Source organism: Panthera onca, chromosome B1, assembly GCF_046562875.1.
Source record: "Panthera onca isolate mPanOnc1 chromosome B1, mPanOnc1 haplotype 2, whole genome shotgun sequence".
Lineage (NCBI taxonomy): Eukaryota > Metazoa > Chordata > Mammalia > Carnivora > Felidae > Panthera > Panthera onca.
Genome location: NC_138342.1, coordinates 70,643,104 through 70,667,414, shown reverse-complemented (window position 1 = coordinate 70,667,414; position 24,311 = coordinate 70,643,104). Strand labels below are relative to the sequence as shown.

Here is a 24,311-nt window from a genome sequence, read left to right as displayed (position 1 = left end):
TACATTTCCCCAAACATATCAGTATAGCATTAGTTTAAATAGTATTTGTGTGTGAAATAGAAGCAAAAGAAACTAAAGTAGTAACACAAAAATATCTTAAATTAGAGCACCGTCTTGTTCATTTGGAGGAAAACCATGACCTTGCTACATCTTGTTGGGTGTTTTGCTGCTGCCCATCTTTTTCTTACATGGCTTCCTTCCATTTTTGCTTAATTGCATTACAACTCTATTCTACCAAGGAGAATCACACTCTAAAGCATTTACACAATTATATATTTTCTCTGATTCTTCCTTCTGCCTAAGAATTTGAGCGTTTTTAATTGTATTTAACCCAAAGGCAGATATCATATATATGACCTTTCTGAGTACATTTTTCTATGTTCTGTGAAACAGTTCTAGAAGTTTTTTCCCAACTTTTCTATTGCTACCATAGCACTAGTGTGTGACTTTGAGTTGGATTAAATACTTGTTTCAGTATGCTTTTTGAATAATTCAATCTCTCCCTTTTTCTTTCTCTCTTTCCTCTGTCCCTTCTACTATTTCTTTTCCAGATTATTAGTTTATTAAATGTCTTCACACCCCAGAAAACACTGGAGGAGTTCCAGGATGTGTAAGTAACAAAACTCATGAAGGAAGGAAGAGCATAGCACTTATATAACTCAAGGGAAATTGATATACATCAGTGGATGAAATCTCTTGTAGAGATTAAAGGGAAATAAGAGCTGACAGCAAGTGAAAGGGATCCAGTGATAGAACAGAAGGTTCTGTTTCTGGTGTTCCTTCCTGGAAAGATACTTCTGCTTCTTTTTGGCCTTCTGGCACTTGTGCTTTGTTGTTCTATGTTCTTGGTTCAATCAGAGAAGATTTATTATTTATTATGTATTTTTTATTATTAATTGATTCTGTGAGCTTTCTGGAATGAGTCTATTCACTTTGAGAAATATCAAGAAAAGGGATATGATAAAAATAATTTTTAAATCTTTATTTCTATTTTTTGTGGTGCCTTTGATTTTGTGCAAAAATAACCTATCTAGAAGTATAGTGACAACAGCAGAGGAGAGGAAGTAAATCTTAACACATTGTCTTGTTTGGCACAGATACATTGCATTTAATAGGAGATGCTATTTTTTTTTTTTTTTGAGGGAGTGAGAGTGTTTGTACACATGCATGCATGAACAGGGGAGGGACAGAGGAAGAGGGAGAGGGAGAATCCTACGCCAGCTCCCTGCCCAGTGCAGAGCCCAATGCAGGGCTCTATCTCACAAACCGTGAGATCATGACCTGAGCTGAAATCAAGATTTGGATACTTAACCAACTAAGCCACCCAGATGACCCCTGACTTTTTTTTTCTTTAATTTCTAATCATAATACTCAAGAAACAGTTCAGTGAATTCAGGGAAACGTGAGGACAAGATGAAGGTAGAAAATATATGGGTAGGAACCACACACTAATAAATGCTGCTTCTGCTGGTGACCTCGTGGTAGAGTTACCATGGCTAACATATATGTAATACTTGGAAAGTTTTCATGTTCTCAAGTCAATCAAAGGTAGAGCTGAGAAGTTTGGAAGACTTACAGATTTGGGAGAGGATTCTGACCTATTTGAAGGACTTCATGGATCTTGTGATTTGGGACTAACCTTGTGGATTTACTTCCCAGTTACTTAGTAATGGAACTGATGGATGCCAACTTGTGTCAGGTGATTCAAATGGAATTAGACCATGAGCGAATGTCTTACCTGCTATACCAAATGTTGTGTGGCATCAAGCACCTCCACTCTGCTGGAATTATTCACAGGGTAAGAATACATACTCCAGAATTATAATTAAAGTGCCTTTGGAGAAGAGAGAGAGCAACTGTAGATTGTTTTCTTTATGTAGCGGGGGGTAGGTTGAATATAATGTACTTCCTCATTTCTTTGACTATAGAATTAGCACAAAGTCCACTAACGTACAGGAGAAAATTGTAGCTATACTTCAGTTGATTTCGTTTAGCATTTTGTTTCGGCTCATTGAGAGTTGGCTTCTGAGAAGCCTCATGTTTTCTAGGCCCTTGATTGGCAGAGGTCATATGTGCAGCTGAAATAAGACCATTCATTTCCACAGTTTGTTGCTGGCAGTACAAAGACAGCTGCCTTGATTCACTCTTCTGTCAGGCCAAGAAATGAAAAATGAGCTGAAAGGTTTATGTTGCCATAAGGAAAAATCTAACAGATGACAATAAATGATATGTTATTTATTCTAAGAGCTCTTCCCAAGATGAGCCTAAACTGTAAAATTGATAGTACACTTCTCTTCTGGGTTTAATAAGTTTTTGAAGATACTTAAAAATATATATAAAAAGCTAATCATTTGCTTTATATTGCGCTCTGTAGGCAAGGGGGGCCCTATCAATACTACTGCAAGACTGCCATATTGATTGAGTAGATAGAGATCATATGTTCCGTTTGCTTCTGGCTTTTAATTTCTTCTCTTTTTCCTATTGTCAGGATTTAAAACCAAGTAACATTGTAGTCAAGTCTGATTGTACATTGAAAATCCTCGACTTTGGACTCGCCAGGACGGCAGGCACAAGTTTCATGATGACTCCTTATGTGGTTACCCGTTATTATAGAGCCCCTGAGGTTATTCTGGGAATGGGCTACAAGGAGAACGGTAAGGAGGCTTCTGCATAGCAGTCACAGAAACCATGAAGAAAATGTGCATATGTTTTAGATGGCCAAGGGCAGTGTTCTTTTTCATGCATATGAATGTATATTTTTAATAGGGTTGCCAGCTTTCATATTAAGAGGTGTTTAAAAACACTACTATGAAGAATCATTCATTAAAAATGTGAAGGATGTTTCTGAAAAGTAAGCTTTGCTGCAAGAACACTAAAATGTTATGGCTAAAAAGAATTGTGGATGGCATCTGAAAACAGATATGGATTAGCACACATGCTGTAGATATTGAGAAAAAATGCTGTTTGGGTTGCAGCTCAACTCAGAGTTTTGAGTATGAAAACAGGAAGAAATCTGTCTGTTACAGTTAGCCATTTGGCTTTATGGCTTATCTTAGATTGATGGCTCTACTCCTAGGAGAAGACAAAAAGATATCACAGAGCCTTGGAGCAAGAATCTTTACAAATGCTCATTGGATAATCAATTTAGAATAATCCAAATTGTTCAAGTTAGGTAAGAGTCTCTTCAATGCTTTAAACTGCTCTGTAAGTAATATTTAGGAGAGCAATTACCTAGTAATTCCAAATTCTGAATCATAGAGAAAATATTAAATTTTATGTTACTTCTAGTATTCATGAACACTTCAAAAGAAAAAGTAGAATCCTCAAAATGTATTGCAATTTGATTTTATTAAAGGATTTATAAAATACCTATTAGAATGCATTGCAGTACATTATTTTGAAAAGAATATCTCTAATAAGTAATGTAGCATATTAAAAATATATATCCAATATATTTAGGAATTAAAATTCTTTTAAATTAAGATTTTATATATATATGTATATATATATATATATATATATATATATATATATATATCCTAAATGTACATTTCATGCTTATTTTATGTTTTATTCTATTTAATTCCTAGCAGTCTATTTTTATAAGTTTTACAAAAATAATTATCTATATATTTTTATGTGCAGGTGCTACAGGGTACCTTTATGAAAATTCCCTGGTCACCAGTTTAAACAAATTTCTTTGTGTACTTTCACATTAGAAGAGAGCCAATACTTTTGTGCACTTGTGCAGAAGAAAGGGAAAAGTTAGCTCTTAGGAAGGTCAGGTTCACTTTGGTGAGCAATGGCAGAATTGTTACTTTTTGACTTGGAAGAGGCAAATCTAGTCCTCTTCCCAAGGAATAATCTAACCACATCTAACTTCTTCGGAAAAGAAGACATTTGTAGACCTTTTTCACAGGTTACTTGTAAAACGTCAAAGGGGAATTAATTAAAAAATTCAAGAAATCAAGGATCTACAGAGGTCTGGCGTTAGGGGCGCATTTGCCTATTGATGGTGTTCCAGATCTTTGCAGAACAAATGGCATGTAATTTCATCCATTTTCCTTCTCTCACTAGAAAAGGTTGCAAGTCACGTCCTTAGCTTTTTCATTTCTCTAGATTTGTGAAGATGTAGCTAACACCCTTGTGCTGCCCCTCTTGCATATGAGAGGAAGGTTATCATGCAGAAACACCCGCTTGTTCCTACATCAGGCATGCCTGGCTATCCTGTGCACCTAACCCTGCCTTCCTTCCCCAAGGAGCATTTCAGCCTAATGTCTTTGCCCCAAAGTTCCTTTGATCCTTACTAAAAAGCAAGTTGGAAGAGGGTAAAGATTGGTAAGAGAAGGTGAAGCATGTTTTGTTAACAACTGGGACAACTGAGAAATAAAGAAAACAAACAAATAAATAAAACAATTTTTAAACACCTTTAATACTTTTTTTCACTTTACTTCCAGATGACTCCTTTATATATGTGCTAATTGATCGTATCTTTATTTTTGAAATACTTCAAATAGAAACTAAAACTGATGTTTATTACAAGGATAACCTCTGAAGGAAAAACTAAGTCCTGAATACCAGGGATTCCAATACTTCTGCCTGTAAACCACGGTTCCTGCCATTTCGTAGTTTCTTGGATGTGCTTGCATGTACCTTATTCTGAACCAACCAACCAATCAAACAAACAAACAAACAAAACAAAGGGAACAAAAAAGCGGTTTTTGGTTGCCCTATTCCATGTAACTGAGTGTAATAGAAAATGGAAACAGCCACTCCTGTAGGTTGCTTAAAATTATTTTCTCTATATCCTGCAAATAATAAAAAACCTCTTGGTGGCTTTTAGCCGCCACCCACCATGGAGACACGTTTGGTTTATCTGCTGTTTTTCCATATCACCCTTTTATGGCACTACAGAGGCAATCTAAGGTACCCATAAAGTAATTTTTAAAAATTAATTTGAGTTCTCATGCTAAACATTGTTAATGTAATATTACAGTGCTGGTTTTAATTTTGGGGCAACTTTTGGGGGGAGACAAAAATTGTACCTTCTAATGAAACTGTTCTTTTTCCTCCTCCTTCAGAGATCAATGATCTTAGTTAACTTTACTTTCCTCCCTTTTCTTCACTTCCCTCTCTCCTGTTCTAGTGGATATATGGTCTGTGGGATGCATTATGGGAGAAATGGTTCGCCACAAAATCCTCTTTCCAGGAAGGGACTGTATCCTTGTACCTTTTGCTGCAGCTTTACCTGTTTTGTTCTCTCTCCCTTTAAACACATAATGATTTTACCAGGAGAGTAAAGATAGAAGCAAAAAGTTGGGTAAGTGGTGTATTTGTGATTTAAAAAAAAGTGATGATTTATATAATCTGACCAGTACTGAAGATTACCTACTGCAATGATTTGTTTTAATTAAATTTCAATGGGCTTTTTTTCCTTTAAATTATTTTCTTGTTTGTAACTCAAAATAGCAATGCTATTTTTTCATAAATAATAGAGGTCACCAAATCCCAAATTATTAAAATATCTTTGTAACTAGCAAAAGAAGTCACTCTTTGCAAGTATTTTCCATCTTTTTCCTAAAATCATTGTATGCTTCTTCAACATTTAGGCATAATAATTTCTCTCCTTGTTGATATCCTAAGCTTCTGTCTATAGTTTCATTGAATTGAATTACTCTTGACACTATATCCAGTCTTAAATAGGTCAATATAGCATATCCCCCTTCAAACATGAACTTCCACGTTTAAAAACCATAATTGTTATTCAAATTGCCAGAGATCAGCTGGGTTTAATATAAGCTTCTCTTACTTGACTTGGAGACAGTCAAGTCAAGTTGACTGAGACACAGATAATCGCTTTTCCAATGAAATTTAGAATTTTAAAAAGCAGTGTTTATTCAAGTTCTACCCTTGAGTTCTGGGCTAGATTACAATAGAAATTTCTTGGAGAAATATGTATGATTTAGAATTATTAAATGAGCTGATATATGTCTAAAATGATCCAAAGTTTACTCTCTAACAAAGTCACATATTAGTGTTTGTAATATATACGTAATAAAGTTTACATATTAATAGAGAATATATTTTTATGCATATAGAAATACCCTGCTAACACACAATAGTGCAAATCTAAATACAACAACAATTTCCAGTTTTAACAGTGATAATGCAATATTGAGTTCAGTATATTATTATATATGAAATTGTTTTAGAAATTGGCAATAAACATGTGGTCTATAACTATTAAATATTATATTTGGTTAACAAGAAAGCTGTATTAAGGAACTCTTTTATTATGTAAGATTATGACTGTTATTTAGTTGACTCAGTGAGAAGTTTATACCACTATGAGCACTCATTATGTAGATATTTATTTATTCTGCTGGATATTAGTAAGATATTCTCTAAATTCCAATAATAAGGCAAGAGTAATGACATCTTCTAGGACTATACTGTCCAATAGGCAGCCACATGTGGCTATTCAGTATTTAAATTATGATGAGCCTGATTTGAGATATATTTTATACACAAAATGCATACTAGATTTTGAGGATATAAAAAGAAAGCATGTAAAACATCTCAATAATTTTTATATTGATTAAAATGATAATTCATTTTACTTTCATTTTATTTTAAATTATTTATATTTTGAGGATAAATTATATATCCAATGTAGTTGATGAGAACAATATTATAATTCGCATTCATATTTAAATGTACTGGTTTCATATAAAAGTAGGATTGTGTGTATGTGTATGTGTTTTCGTCTTTGGAGTATATTTCAGACAAAAAAAGGGGAACTTCACAACACTCAAAGTGAAGTTGCACAGCTACATCTTTATAATGCCCTAGTTAGTGGAAGATAAGTCACAAAATATCTCATTTCCACATGACATTGTTGTTATAGGTCACTTGATTTCCATGTGGCTTGGTGCTCTGAGATCTAATATAGCTCTTCAGGCATTTATCAGGATTGCTTTTCTCCTCTTTTACCAGTATTAAATTTAAAAGCCAATACAACTAGAAAAAGTCAAGACATTTTCTAACCCAAGATATCCTTCAGAAAAAGAAGCAAACAAAGATAATAGCACCATATTGATAATTCTGTATTCTTCCAATAATTATTTTCTTGGAGATCTTTTTTTCCCTTTATTATAGTTTGTTTCAGGAAAATATTTGGAACTGACAGTAAATTGTGCTAAAATCAATACATAAAATATATATCCTTGATAAAAGTGATCCTAGAAATTGAATAAATTCCAACATAAAAATTTACATTATAAGGATTTGCATTCTGTATTCCTTTATCTCAGTGATGATCATATAAAATAATGGTCTTTGATAGCCTACTGCCCTATGTGATAATGAGCCTGCATACAGACCTAAAAGTCAATGGAAAAGTTACATGAAGACATTTATAGTGGAAAACATCTTGCTAAGTTAAATTTTACTTAAATATGAGTAAATAATTTACAGATAAAACGTGTTAGAAGAACTGCCATCTTTCTAGAAATGTTTCCATTTGTATTTAAATCCTTAGTTCATTTTACCTATAATTAAAATTATAATTTAATGTCTGAAGTCATGAAGACATTTAAAAATTAAACTAAACTGTAGTATCTCTATTAAACAGTGGATTACATGTACTCTGTATTTTTGAGTGGAATTGTTTCATTAATCTTTACATGAAGTTATTATAATTTTATGATTAGAGTTTCCCAGCAACAATTGAGAGATCAGAGCATTGAATTAACTTCACTAACCATGGTGATTAGATACACATTTGGGGGTTGATGGAGCAATTATGGAGAGAAGAATCTTACCAATATTTTAGCATATTGAAAGATTCCAGCACTTACTGGAAGTAATATCAAAGCTTAGTATAGGCTAATTGACTACTTCTAAGATTTTTCAGAGACTTAAAAACAAAGCAATCATAAGTTCTTTGACTTTCCCTTATAATTATTCAGAGTAATTTTTATTAAATTTCTCTGAGGCTGAAAAATTATATGGTAATATTCTATAATCATAATCATTATTCCCCTCTCTCCACAGAACTTTTTAACGTTCCTTTTCTTTATCTGAACCTATGACAAAAATAGTAAAACACCTTGACAAACTGGGAAATCTTATGAAATTATCATTGATGACTGAAGTTTTAGCTATATGCCTAAATTAAAACTGTATTTGCATTTTGAGAACACTGTGTACATTTCTTGGCTATTGATATGATCCAGGTTGTATCACAGGGTAGTTTCTTAATTATTTAAGTATTGGCAAAACAAATACATTACATACATACATACATATTTGCTTTTCTGTTAATTTGCTATTTTTTAATATCCAAAGGACCATTTATAAAATATTTGTTTTTAATGTATTAATAGTTTATACAAACATATACTATTATATACTCAATTTTTATTACAGTGTTATGATTAAAACCTATTTCATAGCATATTTATTGACATAATGTATAGTATTACTAAAACTTCTTAGGCCCATGATAAATTTTGAGTTAGCAGTAAATATATGAGGTCCATTATTTTCTTTAAGAGTCCAACAATCACAAAAGAGGTTGTCAATGACTTTACATTTCATTCAGATTTTGTCTCTTTTAACAATAGTAGATAGTAAGGTTGATTTTTCTCATAATTTTTTTAAGTGATATTTAGTCACTGATTCCCTCACCCACCCCAAACCCCAACCAGGGCATGCGGTATTTTTGATTACTGAAGCCTCATAATACTGGTAGAATTTTCATATACTACAAATTCTTTCCTTAAGCCTACTTCTCTTAGATATATTCTTTTTACCTTTTTTCTTCCATTCTTCTTCAAATGGCCACACCTTCTTTGAGCAAGGCCTGTGAAGTCCTTCATCTAGAGTTCTTGGCCAGAGTTTCCTGGACCTACATGATATTAAAGATAGGCACACTGTATTCATTTGAAATTGCTAGACCTCAAGTATATTATCTCCAAATGATGCCAGATCTGATTGCTAAAATAGACCCCTTTGCTTTTCCCTCTGAAGACATGAGAAATTCCAATTAGAATGAAAAGGATGTACATATAGACTTGCCAAAGAGCCAAGTTATTAAGGAACAGATAAATGATTTGCCAAAAGTGTATTTGAATAAATAAAGAAAACATCCGGGGCGCCTGGGTGGCGCAGTCGGTTGAGCGTCCGACTTCAGCCAGGTCACGATCTCACGGTCCGTGAGTTCGAGCCCCGCGTCGGGCTCTGGGCTGATGGCTCAGAGCCTGGAGCCTGTTTCCGATTCTGTGTCTCCCTCTTTCTCTGTCCCTCCCCCGTTCATGCTCTGTCTCTCTCTGTCCCAAAAATAAATAAAAAAATTTATAAAAAAAAAAAAAAGAAAACATCCTCAAACTTAATGAATGTCATATCTTTTCTAAATGTGAACATGAAAATTAGGAATAATCAAAGTAAAGTGAATAAAAATTAGAGGTTGTGGATGATACTCATCTAATGCAGATAGAGATTCTTAATCCTTCTTACTTCTTTGAAATAACCATGCTTACTTTCTAATAAACTTTTGCAACTAATACATTACTATAATCTTTTACCTAATATTGAGATGGTACAGTATTATCTCAAACAAGATATGGCTTATGATTTAAGTAAAGTTGCATTGTAAGACTTCAGCCATTTTTTCATACCCATAAGTGAATGGCAGATAATCATGAACATGAGAAAAAATAAGACGTTTCACCTTTATTTCTCTGTATGTACTTGTTTGAAAGAATCTATTCTCACCATTAGTTTTACTACTATTTGATTATTATTATACAACTATTTTATTGTTATTACTTTGAGAAAAATCTGAGTAAGACAGGAATCACCAGAGTCAGAGCTGGTGCTTGAGGTGGTCTGTAAAGATGGAAGGAGGACATAGTTACAGGGGGAAAATCTCTCACCCAGGAAGTTGAGACTAGGCCAGAGTCCACTAGAGGGCAGGATAAGGCATGAAGGTCATAAAAGGAGTTCAGAGAGATATATTGCAAGGGGGCAGCAAGTGAGGACAGACTTCCAGGGTGGAACAGAAGGCAAGAAATTGAGGAGCTGGGCCTCTACTCCTTGATGTCTTGGAGAGGGGCTGCTGAGAGCCAGCATTCATAAAGCTCCACTAGGAGCTGGGACTAGGACGGCTCGGTCCCCCAGAAGCTCCCTGTCTCCCGGAAATGCATACAGACAGGTTTAAAAGCATGTTATTTTCCCCCTACCCCCCTACAGAGTTCTGTACATAGAGTTCTGTGAAATATTGAAGGGGAAGAACTACACAAATAATAAAACACATTCCTTAGTCATTACTGTGAAATTCTATTCAAATTGCCCTGGGCCCTGTTGGTCCTCAGGACAGAGTCCATGAGCAGTGTGTGGGACATTCTTTCTGCCTTCTGCAGTCAAATGAATGTCAAGTACGTACTGGAATAGGGCTCCAAGAACTGGCATCTAGTTCTGTTCACTTTGGTCATGTGACACCCCCTAAACTTTAATTTACTTTGTAAAATACTTCCTTTCCCTGTCTTACAGGATTGCTGTGGTGATAAAAACATTAGATATTTACAAACAGACACATACTTCTAAATACCTTCAAAGATAAGAAACACAATTTTTAAAAATATTTTTATTTTTGAGAGAGAGAGAGAGGGAGAGAGAGCTCCAGCACAAGTGGAGGAGGGGCAGAGGAGAGGGGATGGAGGATCTGAAGCTGGCTCAGCGCTGACAGCACAGAGCCTGATGCAGGGCCCAAACTCATGAACCATGAGATCGTGACCTGAGCTGAAGTCAGACACTTAAGCAACTGAGCCACCCAGGGGCTCCAAGAAGTACAGTTTTTATGTTATGAAGTTAATTAGTTTGGAGACACTCCAGCCCAAATAACCTTCAAATTGAATTAGATAAACTATTAAAAATGAAAATAACTAAGAGGCTACCCAGAATAAAATTTCTCTCAAATGATGAGAAACCAAAATTATCTGTGAAATTTTGACAACAATGAAAAGAAAGAAAAAGTTTGCTACTTACTAAAATACTTTTGTAACTTGATGTACAGAATGAAGTGAGGATACTTACATTGGTGAGCATGTGAGACATTTGGAGCCAGCATTTACTATTTGTTGATTAGAACATGAAAAACTTAAAGAAAAAGACATTTTTTTTCAAAATTAGGATATCTTTGAATTACTTATTTATATACACTACAGAATTGCATGGATTTTGAAAGATGACATTTAAAATATTTTGGTACAGTAAAAAAATTATTCAGTCTTTTTATGGGAAATATCTTATAAGTCTTTTAGCCTATAGCTTGGTTTATGATTTAATATAAAGCTAAAGTCTTCTCCTTTATGATAAGTTTCAATGGCTTTTTTTCTGTTTTGTAAAAAAAGCCAACGAGGAATACAAAATGTTTTAAATAATGGTTAAAAATTAATTATATTATGACATAGAAGTTATAAAACAAGAAAAGCAAGTTGAATGGGTAGACTCAAAGAAAAAATCTTGTTTTGATTTCTGAATATTTAGCGTTCTATAAATGTTATTTTTCTTATTCAGATTCACATGTGCAAAATATGTATGTTTCTTTAGTTTTTATAATTCCATCTTTTCACTGAAGTTTAAAACAATGTGCACTTGTTATATATATAAATTTATAACTTTTGAAACAAATTTTTCAAAGAAATGGTGCTGTGATATTAGAAAATTATGTTAAATCTTGCTATTATATTTTGAGGTATGCTTTACAAGAAAATTTATCAAAGCACATTTTCTGAATCCTATGCTAAGTGAAGAAATAGGTTAGGGAGAAAAGCAATGTGGTCTCACAATTGTGTTACCAGAGCCACAAAATCTCCTAGGTGGAAGACATTTACCAGGTTTCTGGATAGAAATTCACATAGTTCAAAAAATATTTCATTGTAGATTACAACCCAAGCCATTGGACAGAATGTGGAAATAGCAATATAATGCTTTCTTTATTTAGATTTAAGCTGCCAGGGCTTATGTTATATCATTTTTGTCTCTTGGCTAGAATAGAGAAGAGATAATTTAGCATAATCTAATGCCTGACAAATGATACAATGACACTTGAGATTTTCTCACTTAGATTTTCTCACCATAATTTAGTAAAACCAAAACTTACTTAACATCCCTTCTAGGGAAAGTGACTCAGTTTCTGAATGTCACAATTGTAAATGAATCTGCTTTCTGCCTATGGGAATACTGATGATGGGAGAGGAAATGTAATAAATCAGATTCATGAAAGCGCTGAGAATTCTAACTGGACAGCATTAGTGTATAAAACTCTTATGGAGACCCAAATACAGGCTGTCTCAGACAGCATCAAAATCCTACAGTAACTGAATTTGCTAATTTCTTCTCAGGTCTATGTACAATCAGCATTCAATGGAATATCTTGAAAATATCATAAAATAATATAGTCTCTTTGATAAGTAGTTATGTATATTAGCTGAGGGAAGGCTTACCACCAACCCCCACTTCTCCGTTCCAACAAGATTTAGTATCAAATTCTTTTATTACCTATTTCCTGTTTTAGTTGTGATGAATAATTCACAAAATCTGATGCAAGGACTTTATCTTAAGAAATAATCGTATCTTCAGTGTATAAAAATCCATATAAATTCATGTGCATATATAATACTTTTATAATTCATAGTAATAAAGCTTATCATTTCTAGACACAAAGCTTAGCACTTAGGTGGCATAAACATGGATAATCTGTAAGAATAATGAATAGCGAGTAAAGTTAAATGGGAATGGAAATTGGAAAAATTTCTACGGTATTGTTACTCAGAAAAGATACTTTAAAATAGAGAAAATAGAATTCATTATATTAATCGATAGTTCATATCTAAAGTTTGTATCTCTGCATTATTTTTATGACAAGCTTTATGGTCTATTAACTGTATTTTGGATTCTGACATAAAGATAAATTTCCAAAGATGGTCTTCTTTTCCTTTGAAATATCTAGATATAGCAAAACCACACAAAGAAGAACTGGGAGATATACCAGTTATTGATACCAGTTATTAAACCAACAACTGTCTAGAACCACTTGAAACTGAAGCAACACAAGGACTTAAGATTCCATTTCGATCACCTGTTGTTACGGTTATTGCTGTTGTTTAAAGGCATATATGAGGGGATGAAAAATCAAGGGATTTTAGTCTGAAAGATAAAAATTTGCCAGTTTTAGGAGAACAGTGGTCAAGGATCATAGGCTATATTAACATAATTTAAGATGGTTATTTAGATGAGGAAGCAGGGTAATTGCTATTTCAATAATGGAAAGAAGTTCCATAGAATCAGCTGTGATTGAATATGTGGAATGCCTTTCCAAGTGGTTTTAAGAGTGAAAGGATCACCCAGTGAATGGTGGGTGATCCTTGGAAAGATTTCTTTATTACATCTAAATATAATATTAAATAAATATTAAATAAATAAACCTTTCCAGAATATATTTAATTACAGTATATAAATCATACTTACCATGTACCAGGCAATGTAGAAGGATCGTTACCAGGCATAATCCTTTCAAGTCTTTTAAAAAATTCTACATGATAAATACTATTTACCATCTGCATTTTAGAGGATGAAATTTATATTTAGAGACTGAAGTAACTTGACCAAAGTTATAGAGTTAAAAAAGCAATGGAATTGGTTCTGCAGAAGAAAAAAAATGAGATAATATAGAAGAGATTTTTTTTTTGCATTAAATAAAAAATAAAAATAGATGTTTTCTAACTCCCAGATAGATACTCTCAGATTCTGTTTGTGGCAGAAGCCACTTTTTCCAAGTGTTTAAATGGATACAGGCAAGAGAAAATCCTGCTTATTGAGTTTATTAGCTCTCTCCATTTTTTTGTCTGTGTCTTCCACAATATCTATAAAAATAGATATAATGTAAATAGCAACTTAGACTGGTCACTTTGGACAGTATGATAAGAATACTTGCAATTCCAAAACAAATTCATTTTCAGACACCTTTTTCTTTTTTTCTTTAATCAAAGATTCTCACAATACCAACCTCTTGTGACATGGATAATTATCCATAATTACAAATGCATTAATGATAAAGGGATGCACAACTGTTTGCTCTATCTTTCCCTGATATTTTTGCATGTCACTTGCTTTCCTAAAATGGAAGCAAAACAAATTTGCTTCTCTTGGTATGCTTATCACCTTCAAATCTGTAACCATTTCTTTGCAGTGATCACTCCGTTTAGGTATTAAGTCAAACAATGGAAACTTTGAGTTTAACCTGAGTGAGATTTTCACATTGGAAAGAATCTCATGAGGAATTCTTTTAGGTCACTGCCAAATTACAAAATGTAATTTGAAGAGTAAGTGGAGCAAAATTATAGTGTACTGCTATTTTAATGCCCTTCCCTATTTGCTCCCCCTCATCATCCCTTATTCCTCTAGGTTATTTTCCCCCTTAAGAATGACCTATCTCTCCTTCTGACTTTTCAGTAGGAACACGTGAGTAATCAAGTATGGTTAAAGAGAGAGATTTTACTTTCTTGCTTCGCCTTTTCCCATTTTGCCCCTCCCTGTGTACCCTCTGTCCCGGCTTATGGGTTTTAAGTTCTGGATGATAACTGGCAATAGGAGAGAAACCATCATAATTTCACCTTGAATTCCAGGTTTCTTTGGATTCATAGTCTCAGCAGTGTCAGCACTTAAATCATGTTGTTGATTTCATGTAGAACCATCCTGTTTTGAAAGCCAGTGTTTCTTACCATTATAAAGCAACCATGTGTATAAGACTAAGACAAGACTTCCTGTTTAGAAACATGCTCCTTTGATGGGAGTCAATGAAACCGAGCCAGCATATTTAGAAATATTCATTCTTGAACTGGCATTTTGCTTCCGGATATTTATTTATATTTATAAATAAGAGTAAATGTGTTTTGCAAAAGAAACCCTTTCTTTTGAAGTTGCTGGCAGCTCAGCTTTTTTTTTTTTTCAAATATGGTATATGAAAGAATAAAAAAGAAACCAGTTTGCATGTTTCCCATATTAACACAATCTAGAATAATTTACAATACGAATAAGTAGGATTCTAGGAGGTGAATGCAAATTAGACCTTTTAAATCAGAAACTAAATTAATCATTGAATTATAATTGCAAAGTAATATTATCATACATTAAGTAGTATTGAGTTCATTCAGTTGCATAGCAGAGAGGGCCCTGACTTGTGTTCTTCCCACTTCAATGTTTTAAAACACTAATGATCTTAAGACTGGCCTCTTAGCCAGTCAGTAAAAGGTCAGACCATTGCTCAATCGCATGAGTAACCAAGTGTTTTCATTTATTTGCTGTTCTATTCCTATCTTCTTGTTTATCTTCATTTCATTTTTGTTTTCAGTTGACATGTGGTCAGTAGGGTGCATCATGGGAGAAATGATAAAAGGTGCAGTGCTCTTTCCTGGCACTGATCGTATCCTTCTTAGCAGCCAGTGGTCTCTATGGGTATCTTTCTCAATCAGTTCCCTTTGGTCTCAGACACAACACTGCTGATGGTATATATTCACTGCCTTTGGTTCTAAGAGACTCCAATGTCAAATATTTACCAGCTGGCATCATGGTAGAGTAACCTTGCCTCCTAGCTAGATCTTATGGGGATAATACAGTATCAAATATGAAACATTCAGCATGCTTTCAAAAGGTCTGCCTTAAAATTCAGTCCTATGAAACTTGTAACAGTGATATGCTCTTCTCTATTGTTTTTTTTGTTGTAGATGTTTTAAAATTAAGTTATATTCATAGCTAGATAATAAATGACAAGATATTTCAGCTTTAAGACTGGAGATTTATTCTTTTAAGAAATATTCACTTGACATGGAAATCTTTTTTTTTTAATTTTTATGTTTATTTATTTTTGACAGACAGAGAGAGACAGAACACAAATGGGGGAAGGGCAGAGAGAGAGGGAGATACAGAATCCCAAACAGGCTCCAGGCTCTGAGCTTTGACATGGAAATCTTTAATCAGATTTATTTTCACCCTCAAATACGATAGGTTTATTTTAACATATATTCATGCATGCATATGAGTTTCGTTTTAAGATTAACCTCTTTCAAAATTTTTTTCTGTCATTTACTTCATTTCTAGGAATAATAGATCCAATTCCTTGTTCTTATTTTATCTACATTATTAACAAGTGCAAAAATTAAAACCTCATTAATTAATAATGATTATATAAAATATCTGAAGAAACAAATTTCTATCAATTGAATAAGTAAATCTTCTGTTAGGATACCAGAGGCTCTGCAGCATTAAATAGATACAGACAATGTGTTATTAGCATATGGGTGTATAATAATCTATTTCCTTAAGTTAAATATTTTCTTACACTCAAGTCACTTATAAAGATATTATGTCCTCATCAAACTGAGGATAAAACCTCTGCTTATATGACCATGATTCAAAAATCAAATCAAATCTATAATAATGGGGTTTTAATATATAATTAATAGAAACTTAGTTACTAACGCAGTGTATCCTAACGATATTATGATTAACTATTAGCTTTGGGGATTAATATATTACTTATATGGATATATGTAGTTTCATATATATATTCTCTGTATGTATTAAAATACCAGTTTGGGAAATGACTGTGTTAGGCACTCAATTAATTTTTTTCAGTGAAAGAACTAGCCTAAAATGTTTTATTCAGTAAGAAATAAAGCCACACTGTTTTTCTCCTATTCTTTTTTCTAGTCTTAAATATGACACACATTATTTTTAAAGTTTTTCTATCTATATTGCAGTTTCGTCTTCTACATATACATTTTATTAGATAACATCTATAAATTTGCCACATTCTTGTTTATGTAATTGCTGTTTAAAAGTAAGTTGGCCTGATAAAAACTAAATTCCTTCAGATTTCTAAAAAAAAAAACACAACAGGGTTTCTTTAATTCCAAAGGATTTTAAACTTTACTTTGGTCTTCGGACATGAACATGAAACAGTTCTTAAGTTTTGGCTAATTTTAGGCATTTAATTAAAATGAACTCAATCTGTTGACTTTGTATTCTGCTTTTTCAGAAGTTCATTGTGGTAGAATAATCAATGACTGAAATAAATATTTCCCACCTCTAAATTAAAATGATTGATTTTCATTACTTTCCTTACATTTTCTATTTAAAGATCAAATCAGATTTCCACAACTGAGTTATTAAGTACAGATTAACAGTTCTTAGAATCCATTTCTTGGGAGAAGTTGCTTGGATATCATTTCCAACTTGGGTATTAAGATCCCTTATAAGTTTTTCATTCTTTCTCATTGCCAAGTAGTATTCCATTGTGTATATAAACCAATTTTACAATAAATTTTATAATAAAAATATCCCTTATAAGTAAAGCTTTAGGCTGCTACTGATGTTAAAGTCTCATATGGGATGCCCTTTCAATGCCTGAGCTTGGTATTTTTATATTGAGTTATTTCTGGATTTCTTCTTATAGCGTTAACATTCCTGAAGGATAAATGCTAATTATTTTCTAAAGTGGCCCCTCTGAGTGTAAGAGGTGGTCTTTTAACGATTTCAAAGATGTTGGTTTAAGTTTAAATCAGTCTTTTTCAAGCAAACAAATTATGAACTGAATATCATAAACTCTTAAAATGCAAGACAAATTATTTTTTAAATTCTCTATTATTAGAAATAAGTTATCTAAAGAATAATAAAATTGTATCTAAGTTTATTAGCTAAATAGAACCTTTAAAATGGAGTTAGTAGTATACAATATGTATATTATACATCTATACAATCCATCATTAGAAGTCGTATTATTTTAATCAACATATCCTCACTTATGTGAAGGCATTCTCAAAATAAATGCTAAAAGATATGAGTCATACAAATCTTCTTCTTTTATAAATCAATTCAACAGCAAAACTTAAGATATTAATAAGGCCTTATACCCTTTACCTTTTATTTCTAAAAGAGTTCAACACATTATTTTTAGCATTGAGAAATTTAGATAGCTAAAAGCAGTTCTTTCTTTTTAATGTTTACTTTTGAGAGAGAGAGAGAGAGGCATGTGCGCTCACATGCAAGCGGGGGAGGGACAGAGAGAGAGGGGGACAGAGGATCTGAAGCAGGCTTTCTACTGATAGCACAGAGCCCCATATGGGGCTGGAACTCACTAACGGTGAGGTCATGACCTGATTTGAAGTAGGACACTTCACCGACTGAGTCACCCAGGCACCCCTAAAAGCAGTTCTTAAAATGTTGTATATTTACATGCCACTTAATTGTTAAATGTATTTTAATATATATTAATTGAATTTTATTCAAATCAAATGTTTTTAACTATAGAAGAATCAGAACTCAACTACTGAGATGCCTCTGGGAAATTTAAAGAATTTCATCACAGCAGAAATATTTACTGTAAAAATTAAAAAATATTTTATATTAAATGAGTGAATTAATATTAAATATATAGCTTTTGGATAAGATTAATAAAATGAACACATATATACTACCACTCAGATTAAAAAATAGAACTTTGAATGTCTTTGTGTGCTTCTCCCCTGTCATTTCCTCCTTTCTCCCTGGAGGTCATCACATCCTAAATATATGTTTTTACAGTCTTCTTGACTTTCCTTATATTTTTTACCACAGGTAAATTTATCCCTAAACAACATATGGTTTAGCTTTATGTGTTTTACATATGGCACAAGTCACATTATTTTTGCTACTTGTTTTTTTTGAAGTTAACATTGTAGTTTTGAGATTTTTTCATGTTAATTCATCAGTTCATTTTCATTGCTGTAAAGTAGTCCAGTCTCTGAATATATTCATAGCTTCATTGTTTATAAAAGTAAAAGCAAAAACAAAAAATGGATAATCCAAAGCCTATTTGTAGGAGAGTAAATTCACTGGACTACTTTTATTTTTATAGTTCATGCATTTTTAGGTCTTAAGAATCCTTTGATGCCTTTATATTCTCTTGTAACTTTACTATGAATGTTTTAAAGTTTAATCTTTTACATTTAAGCCTTTAGTTCACTTGGAATTTATTTTTGTGTATGATGTTAAAGAGAGATCTAATTTATTTTATTTCAGTTCCACTTACTGACTAGCTTATTCTTTCTTTACTTGTCTATAATGCTGTCTCTCTCAAATTTCCACATATTGAGGGAAGGGGTATTCTGGGATGCTGGGCTCTATATTCTGTTCACTGGACTGTTTGTCTATTTTGTATCACTATTACCCTTTCTTAATACAAATGTTTATCGTGTACTTATATCAGGTAAGGTAAACCTCACCTTTATTGTTTTCTTCAGAAGTATCTTAGCTATTAATGAATCATTGATTTTCCATAAACATTTTAGAATTGGCTTGCTAAGATTTCTATTGGTATTTATACTGAAACTGTGTTAAGTCTATAGATCAATATGTGGAGAATTGGCTATTTAAAATTTTTTTTAATGTTTATTTATTTTTGAGACGGAGACAGAGCACTAGTGGGGGAGGGTCAGAGAGAGAGGGAGACACAGAATTTGAAACAGGCTCCAGGCTCTGAGCTGTCAGCACAGAGCCCAACGCGGGGCTCGAACCCACCAACTGTGAGATCATGACCTGAGCAGAAGTTGCACGCTTAACCGACTGAGCCACCCAGGCGCCCCGAGAATTGGCTATTTTAATTTAGATAATTTTTTTTCTTTCTCCTGAACACTCAAGGATCTTAGCACAAACTAATTTAGATCATTACTGTACCAACTTAAATATACCCAATGTTTACTTCTTTTTCTTTAGCCTCATACATTGACAATATTATAATATTATTGCACACAGTTAGAATTTGTTTAGATTCACCTTGATATGAAAGAATTCTATAATTTTCTTGGCTTATCACTACTTCTTGCAATTTGGCCCTTTATTTTAAGATTATTTTCCTTTTTTCAACATTAAAAATCAGCTTTGTTCTTCCACATCGACAACAATTTACATGAAAATAAAAATATGAATATAATGCCTGTTACAGTAATATTAAATCAAATAAAATACACCTCTGGTTTCCAGTTCCACATTTAAGAAACTTGGAAGTAGTCACTTCATCCTAACAAGATGTAAAAAGGCTAAATAGATTGAAAATCATCAACACTCTTTGATCTGTAAGGGAAGGGAAGACATAGAGAAAACTACTGCTCCCAACCGTTAGAGAAACAGGCTAATATAGGGTTTCATGTCAAGGGTAGAAAAATCTGAACTATAATTGACAAGCTTCTAGAAACTCAGCGTGGACAACTCTCAGATTTAAAAACTCCAGGGAGAGTCAGTCGCATGGAACCACAACATTGTTAGATTTACCTCCAGGAACTTGATCAGGTTCCTACAGAAAATATGAGAGAAAGATCACCTCATTTTTCCTATAGTGGGGAGGGAAAAAGAATCAATTTTAAATACACCAGGACAATCTGTTTTTCTAATTTCTTTCTTTTTTTTTAAACCTTTATTGAGTTTTTAAATTTTAATTCCAGTAGAATCAACAGTGTTCTATTAGTTTCAGTGTATAATATAGTGATTCAAAAATTCTATACATTACTCAGTGCTCTTCATGATTTGTGTACTCTTTAATCCCCATCACCTATTTCACCCATCCCCTCACCCACCTCCCCTCTGATAACCATGAGTGTGTTCTCTATAGTTAAGGATTCGTTTCTTGGTTTGTCTCCCTCTCTTTTTTCCCTTTGCTCATTTGTTTTTCTAAATTCCACATATGAATGAAATCATATTTGACTCTCTGACTGACTTATTTCGCTTAGCATTATCCTCTCTAGCTCTATCCATGGTCATTGCAAATGGGAAGATTTCATTCTTTTTAATAGCTGAATAATATTACATTGTATACACCACTTACTTATCCATTCATCTATGAATTAATATTTGGGCTGCTACCATAATTTGGCCATTGTAAATCATGCTATAATAAACATAGGGGTGCATGTATCTGTTTGAATTATTATTTTTATTTTTTTGGTAAATACCTAGTAGTGCAATTACTGGATCATAGAATAGTTTTATTTTTAACTTTTTTGAGGAAACTCATTACTGTTTTTCACAGAGGCTGTACCATTTTGCATTCTCACCAACAGTGCATGAGAATTCCCATTTCTGTACATCCTCACCAACACTTGTTTCTTGTGTTGTTGATTTTAGCCATTCTGACAGGTATGAGGTGATATCTCATTGTAGTTATGATTTGCATTTCCCTGATGATTAGTGATGTTGAGCATCTTTTCATGTGTCTGTTGGTCATCTATGTATCTTCTTTGGAAAAATGTCTGTTCATTTCTTCTTCCTGTTTTTAAGTTGGATTATTTGTTTTTGAGTGTTGAATTATATCAGTTCTTTATGTATTTGGGGTACAAACCCTTCATCAGATGTGTCATTTGCAAATATCTTCTTCCATTCAGTAGTTGCCTTTTAGTTTTGTTGATTGTTTCCTTTGCTGTGAGAAGACTTTCATTTTGATGTAGTTTTAATAATTTATTTTTGCTTTTATTTCCCTTGATTTGGGAGACATATCTAGAAAAATGTTGCTATGGTTGATATCACAGACATTACTGCCTGTGCTCTCCTCTAGGATTTTTATGATTTCAGGTCTCACATTTAGCTCTTCGGTCCATCTTGAATTTATTTTTGTGTACTGTGTAAGAAAGTGATCTAGTTTCACTCTTTTGCATGTGGCTGTCCAGTTTTCCCAAAACCATTTGTTGAAGAAACTGTCTTTTCCTCATTGCATATTCTTTCCTCTTTTTTCAAATTGACCATATAATTGTGGATTTATTTCTGGATTTTACTTTTTTAATATTTATGTATTTATTTTTGAGAGAGAGAGAACAGGAGAACAGTGAAGGGGCAGAGAGAAAGACAAGGGAGAGAGAATCCCAAGCCGACCTTGTGCTGTCAGTGCAGAGCCCCATGCAGGGCTCAAACTCACAACCATGAGAATCGTGACCTGGAAATCAAGAGTCAGATGCCCAATCAACTGAGACACCAGATGCCCTATTTCTAGTTTTCTATTATGTTTTGTTGATCTATGTGTCTATTTTTGTGCTGGTACCATACTGCTTTGATTACTACAGCTTTGTAGTATAACTTGAAGTCTGGAATTATGATACCTTCAGTTTTGTTTTTTTCTTCTTCAGGATTGCTTTGGCTATTTGGGGTCTTTTGTGGTTCCATACAGATTTTAGGATTATTTGTTCCAGTTCTGTGAAAAATACTCTTGGTATTTTGATAGGAATTACATTAAATCTGTAGATTGCTTTAGGTAGTATAAACATTTTAACAATATTTGTTCTTCCAGTCCATGAGCATGAAATGTCTTTTTATTTCTTTGCATTATCTTCATTTTCTTTCATTAGTGTTTTATAGTTTTCAGAGTATAGGTCTTTCATCTCTTTAGTTAGGTTTGTTCCAGGTAGTTTATTATTTTTGGTGCAGTTGTAAATGGGATTATTTTCTTAATTTCTCTTTCTGCTGAAAGAAAAATCTCTCATTTCTGCTGCTCATTTTTAGTGATTTCTGCTCACTGTACAGATTTCTGTACATTGATTTTCTATCCTGTGACTTTACTACTGAATCCATTTGTCAGTTCTAGTAGTTTTTTTGGTGGAGTCTTTCAGGTTTTCTATTTATAGTGTCCTGTTATCTGCAAATAGTGAAAGTTTTACTTCTTCTTTACTAATCTGGATGCCTTTTATTTCTTTTTGTTTGATTACTGCAGCTAGGACTTCCAGTACTATGTTGAATAAAGGTGATGAGAGTGGACATTCTTGTCTTGTTTCTGACCTTAGGGGAAAAGCTCTCACTTTTTCCCCATTGAGGATATATTAGCTGTGAGTCTTTCATATATGGCCTTTATTATGTTGAGGTGTGTTCCCTCTAAATCTATTTTGTTGAGGGTTTTTGTCATGAATGGATATTGTACTTTGTCAAATGCTTTTCTGTGCCTATTGATATGATCATATAGTTTTTATCCTTTCTCTTATTGATGTGATATATTTTGAGATCATTTTCTCACTCCTAAAGAACACCCTTTGAAAGTCCTTTAGTAAAAGTCTTTGATGATGAAACTTTTTTCTTTTTTTGAGTTTCCCTTACTTAAAAGATAGTTTTTTTGGATACAGAATTACAGATTAGTAAGTTGTTTTCTTTTGGCATTTTAAAGATACTCTTCTGGCTTTTTGTTTCCAATATTGCTGGTGAATAATTAGCTGTCCATTTGATAGTCATATTTGAATATAGTCTGTCCTTTCTCTCTGCCTTCATTTAGGATTTTTTCCTTGGTCTTTCGTTATTTGCTGTTTCTCTACCATGTAATTAAGTATAAATTTATTTTCTTTCCTTTATTTTTTTCTTTTCTTTTCTTGGAATTTCTGTTTTCATTTTTTAAAATATTTTCAGTGTCCTATTCTTTACATTATCTCCATTATAAAACTCTGGTTGAACTTAAAGTAGACATTCACTTATTCAACAAATATTGCTAAATATGTGCTGGGCACTTTTTGTCTCCAGAGATATATCAGTAAACAAACTGACTGAAATCCTTGTTGTCATGAGATTTCTGATAAAAGGCACTGTATTGAAGGGATTATAAATAGGAATAAGAGGGTCAAAGTACTAGGATGGGGGCAGAGATAGTCTCCTTTTGTTTTTTAACTTTAAACATAAAATGTTTTGTCAAGTGTGCCTTAAGTGGCATTGTTTTCTTGATCTCATATAAACCTGATTGTCCCTTCTTAATCTCCCTTTTGTTATATGTAGTGTTATACCCAGAAATGGATTTAATCAAAGGGTCTCAAATAAGAGACTACAGTTTTCCAAAACTCTCCTTAAATAGAATTTTATATTTCTGTTTAGTGTTAGGAGTACCCAGACACTGGGTAGCTCTGTCAGTTAAGGGTCCAACTTCAGCTCACTCAGATCATGATCTCACAATTCGTGAGTTCAAGCCCCACATCAGGCTCTGTGCTGACAGCTCAGAGCCTGGAGCCTGCTTTGGATTCTGTGTTTCCCTCTCTCTCTGCCCCTCCCCTACTCATGCTCACTCTCTGTCTCTCTCTCAACAATAAACATTAAAAAAATTTAAAGCCATTATATTTAACATTTTTAAAAGTTCTTTTTTCAGCTCTATTTTTCAGCTATAAAGTATAGAAGCCAAATTATCTCCAAGATCTCTTACCAGTTTCAAACTGTAGATAGTGTCAGATCCAGCCTTTATGAGGCCAGGATATTGTAGCTTG

General features: G+C 33.1%; 1 protein-coding gene across 8 annotated transcripts in view; it reads left to right on the top strand.

Moving 5' to 3' along the window:
• Positions 1–24,311, top strand: part of MAPK10 (mitogen-activated protein kinase 10) — a 315,034-nt gene that overhangs the window by 232,529 nt on the left and 58,194 nt on the right. For 6 of the 8 annotated variants that reach the window (XM_078445951.2, XM_060655675.3, XM_060655680.3 and 3 more), the window contains 4 exons: positions 552–610; positions 1,660–1,798; positions 2,489–2,654; positions 5,147–5,218. In XM_078445951.2, coding sequence (XP_078302077.1) covers positions 552–610; positions 1,660–1,798; positions 2,489–2,654; positions 5,147–5,218 — 436 coding nt within the window. Of the gene's footprint in view, positions 1–551; positions 611–1,659; positions 1,799–2,488; positions 2,655–5,146; positions 5,219–15,415; positions 15,488–24,311 lie in introns of all 8 variants that reach the window. The other 2 variants (XM_060655676.3, XM_060655673.3) reach the window with 1 other exon arrangement.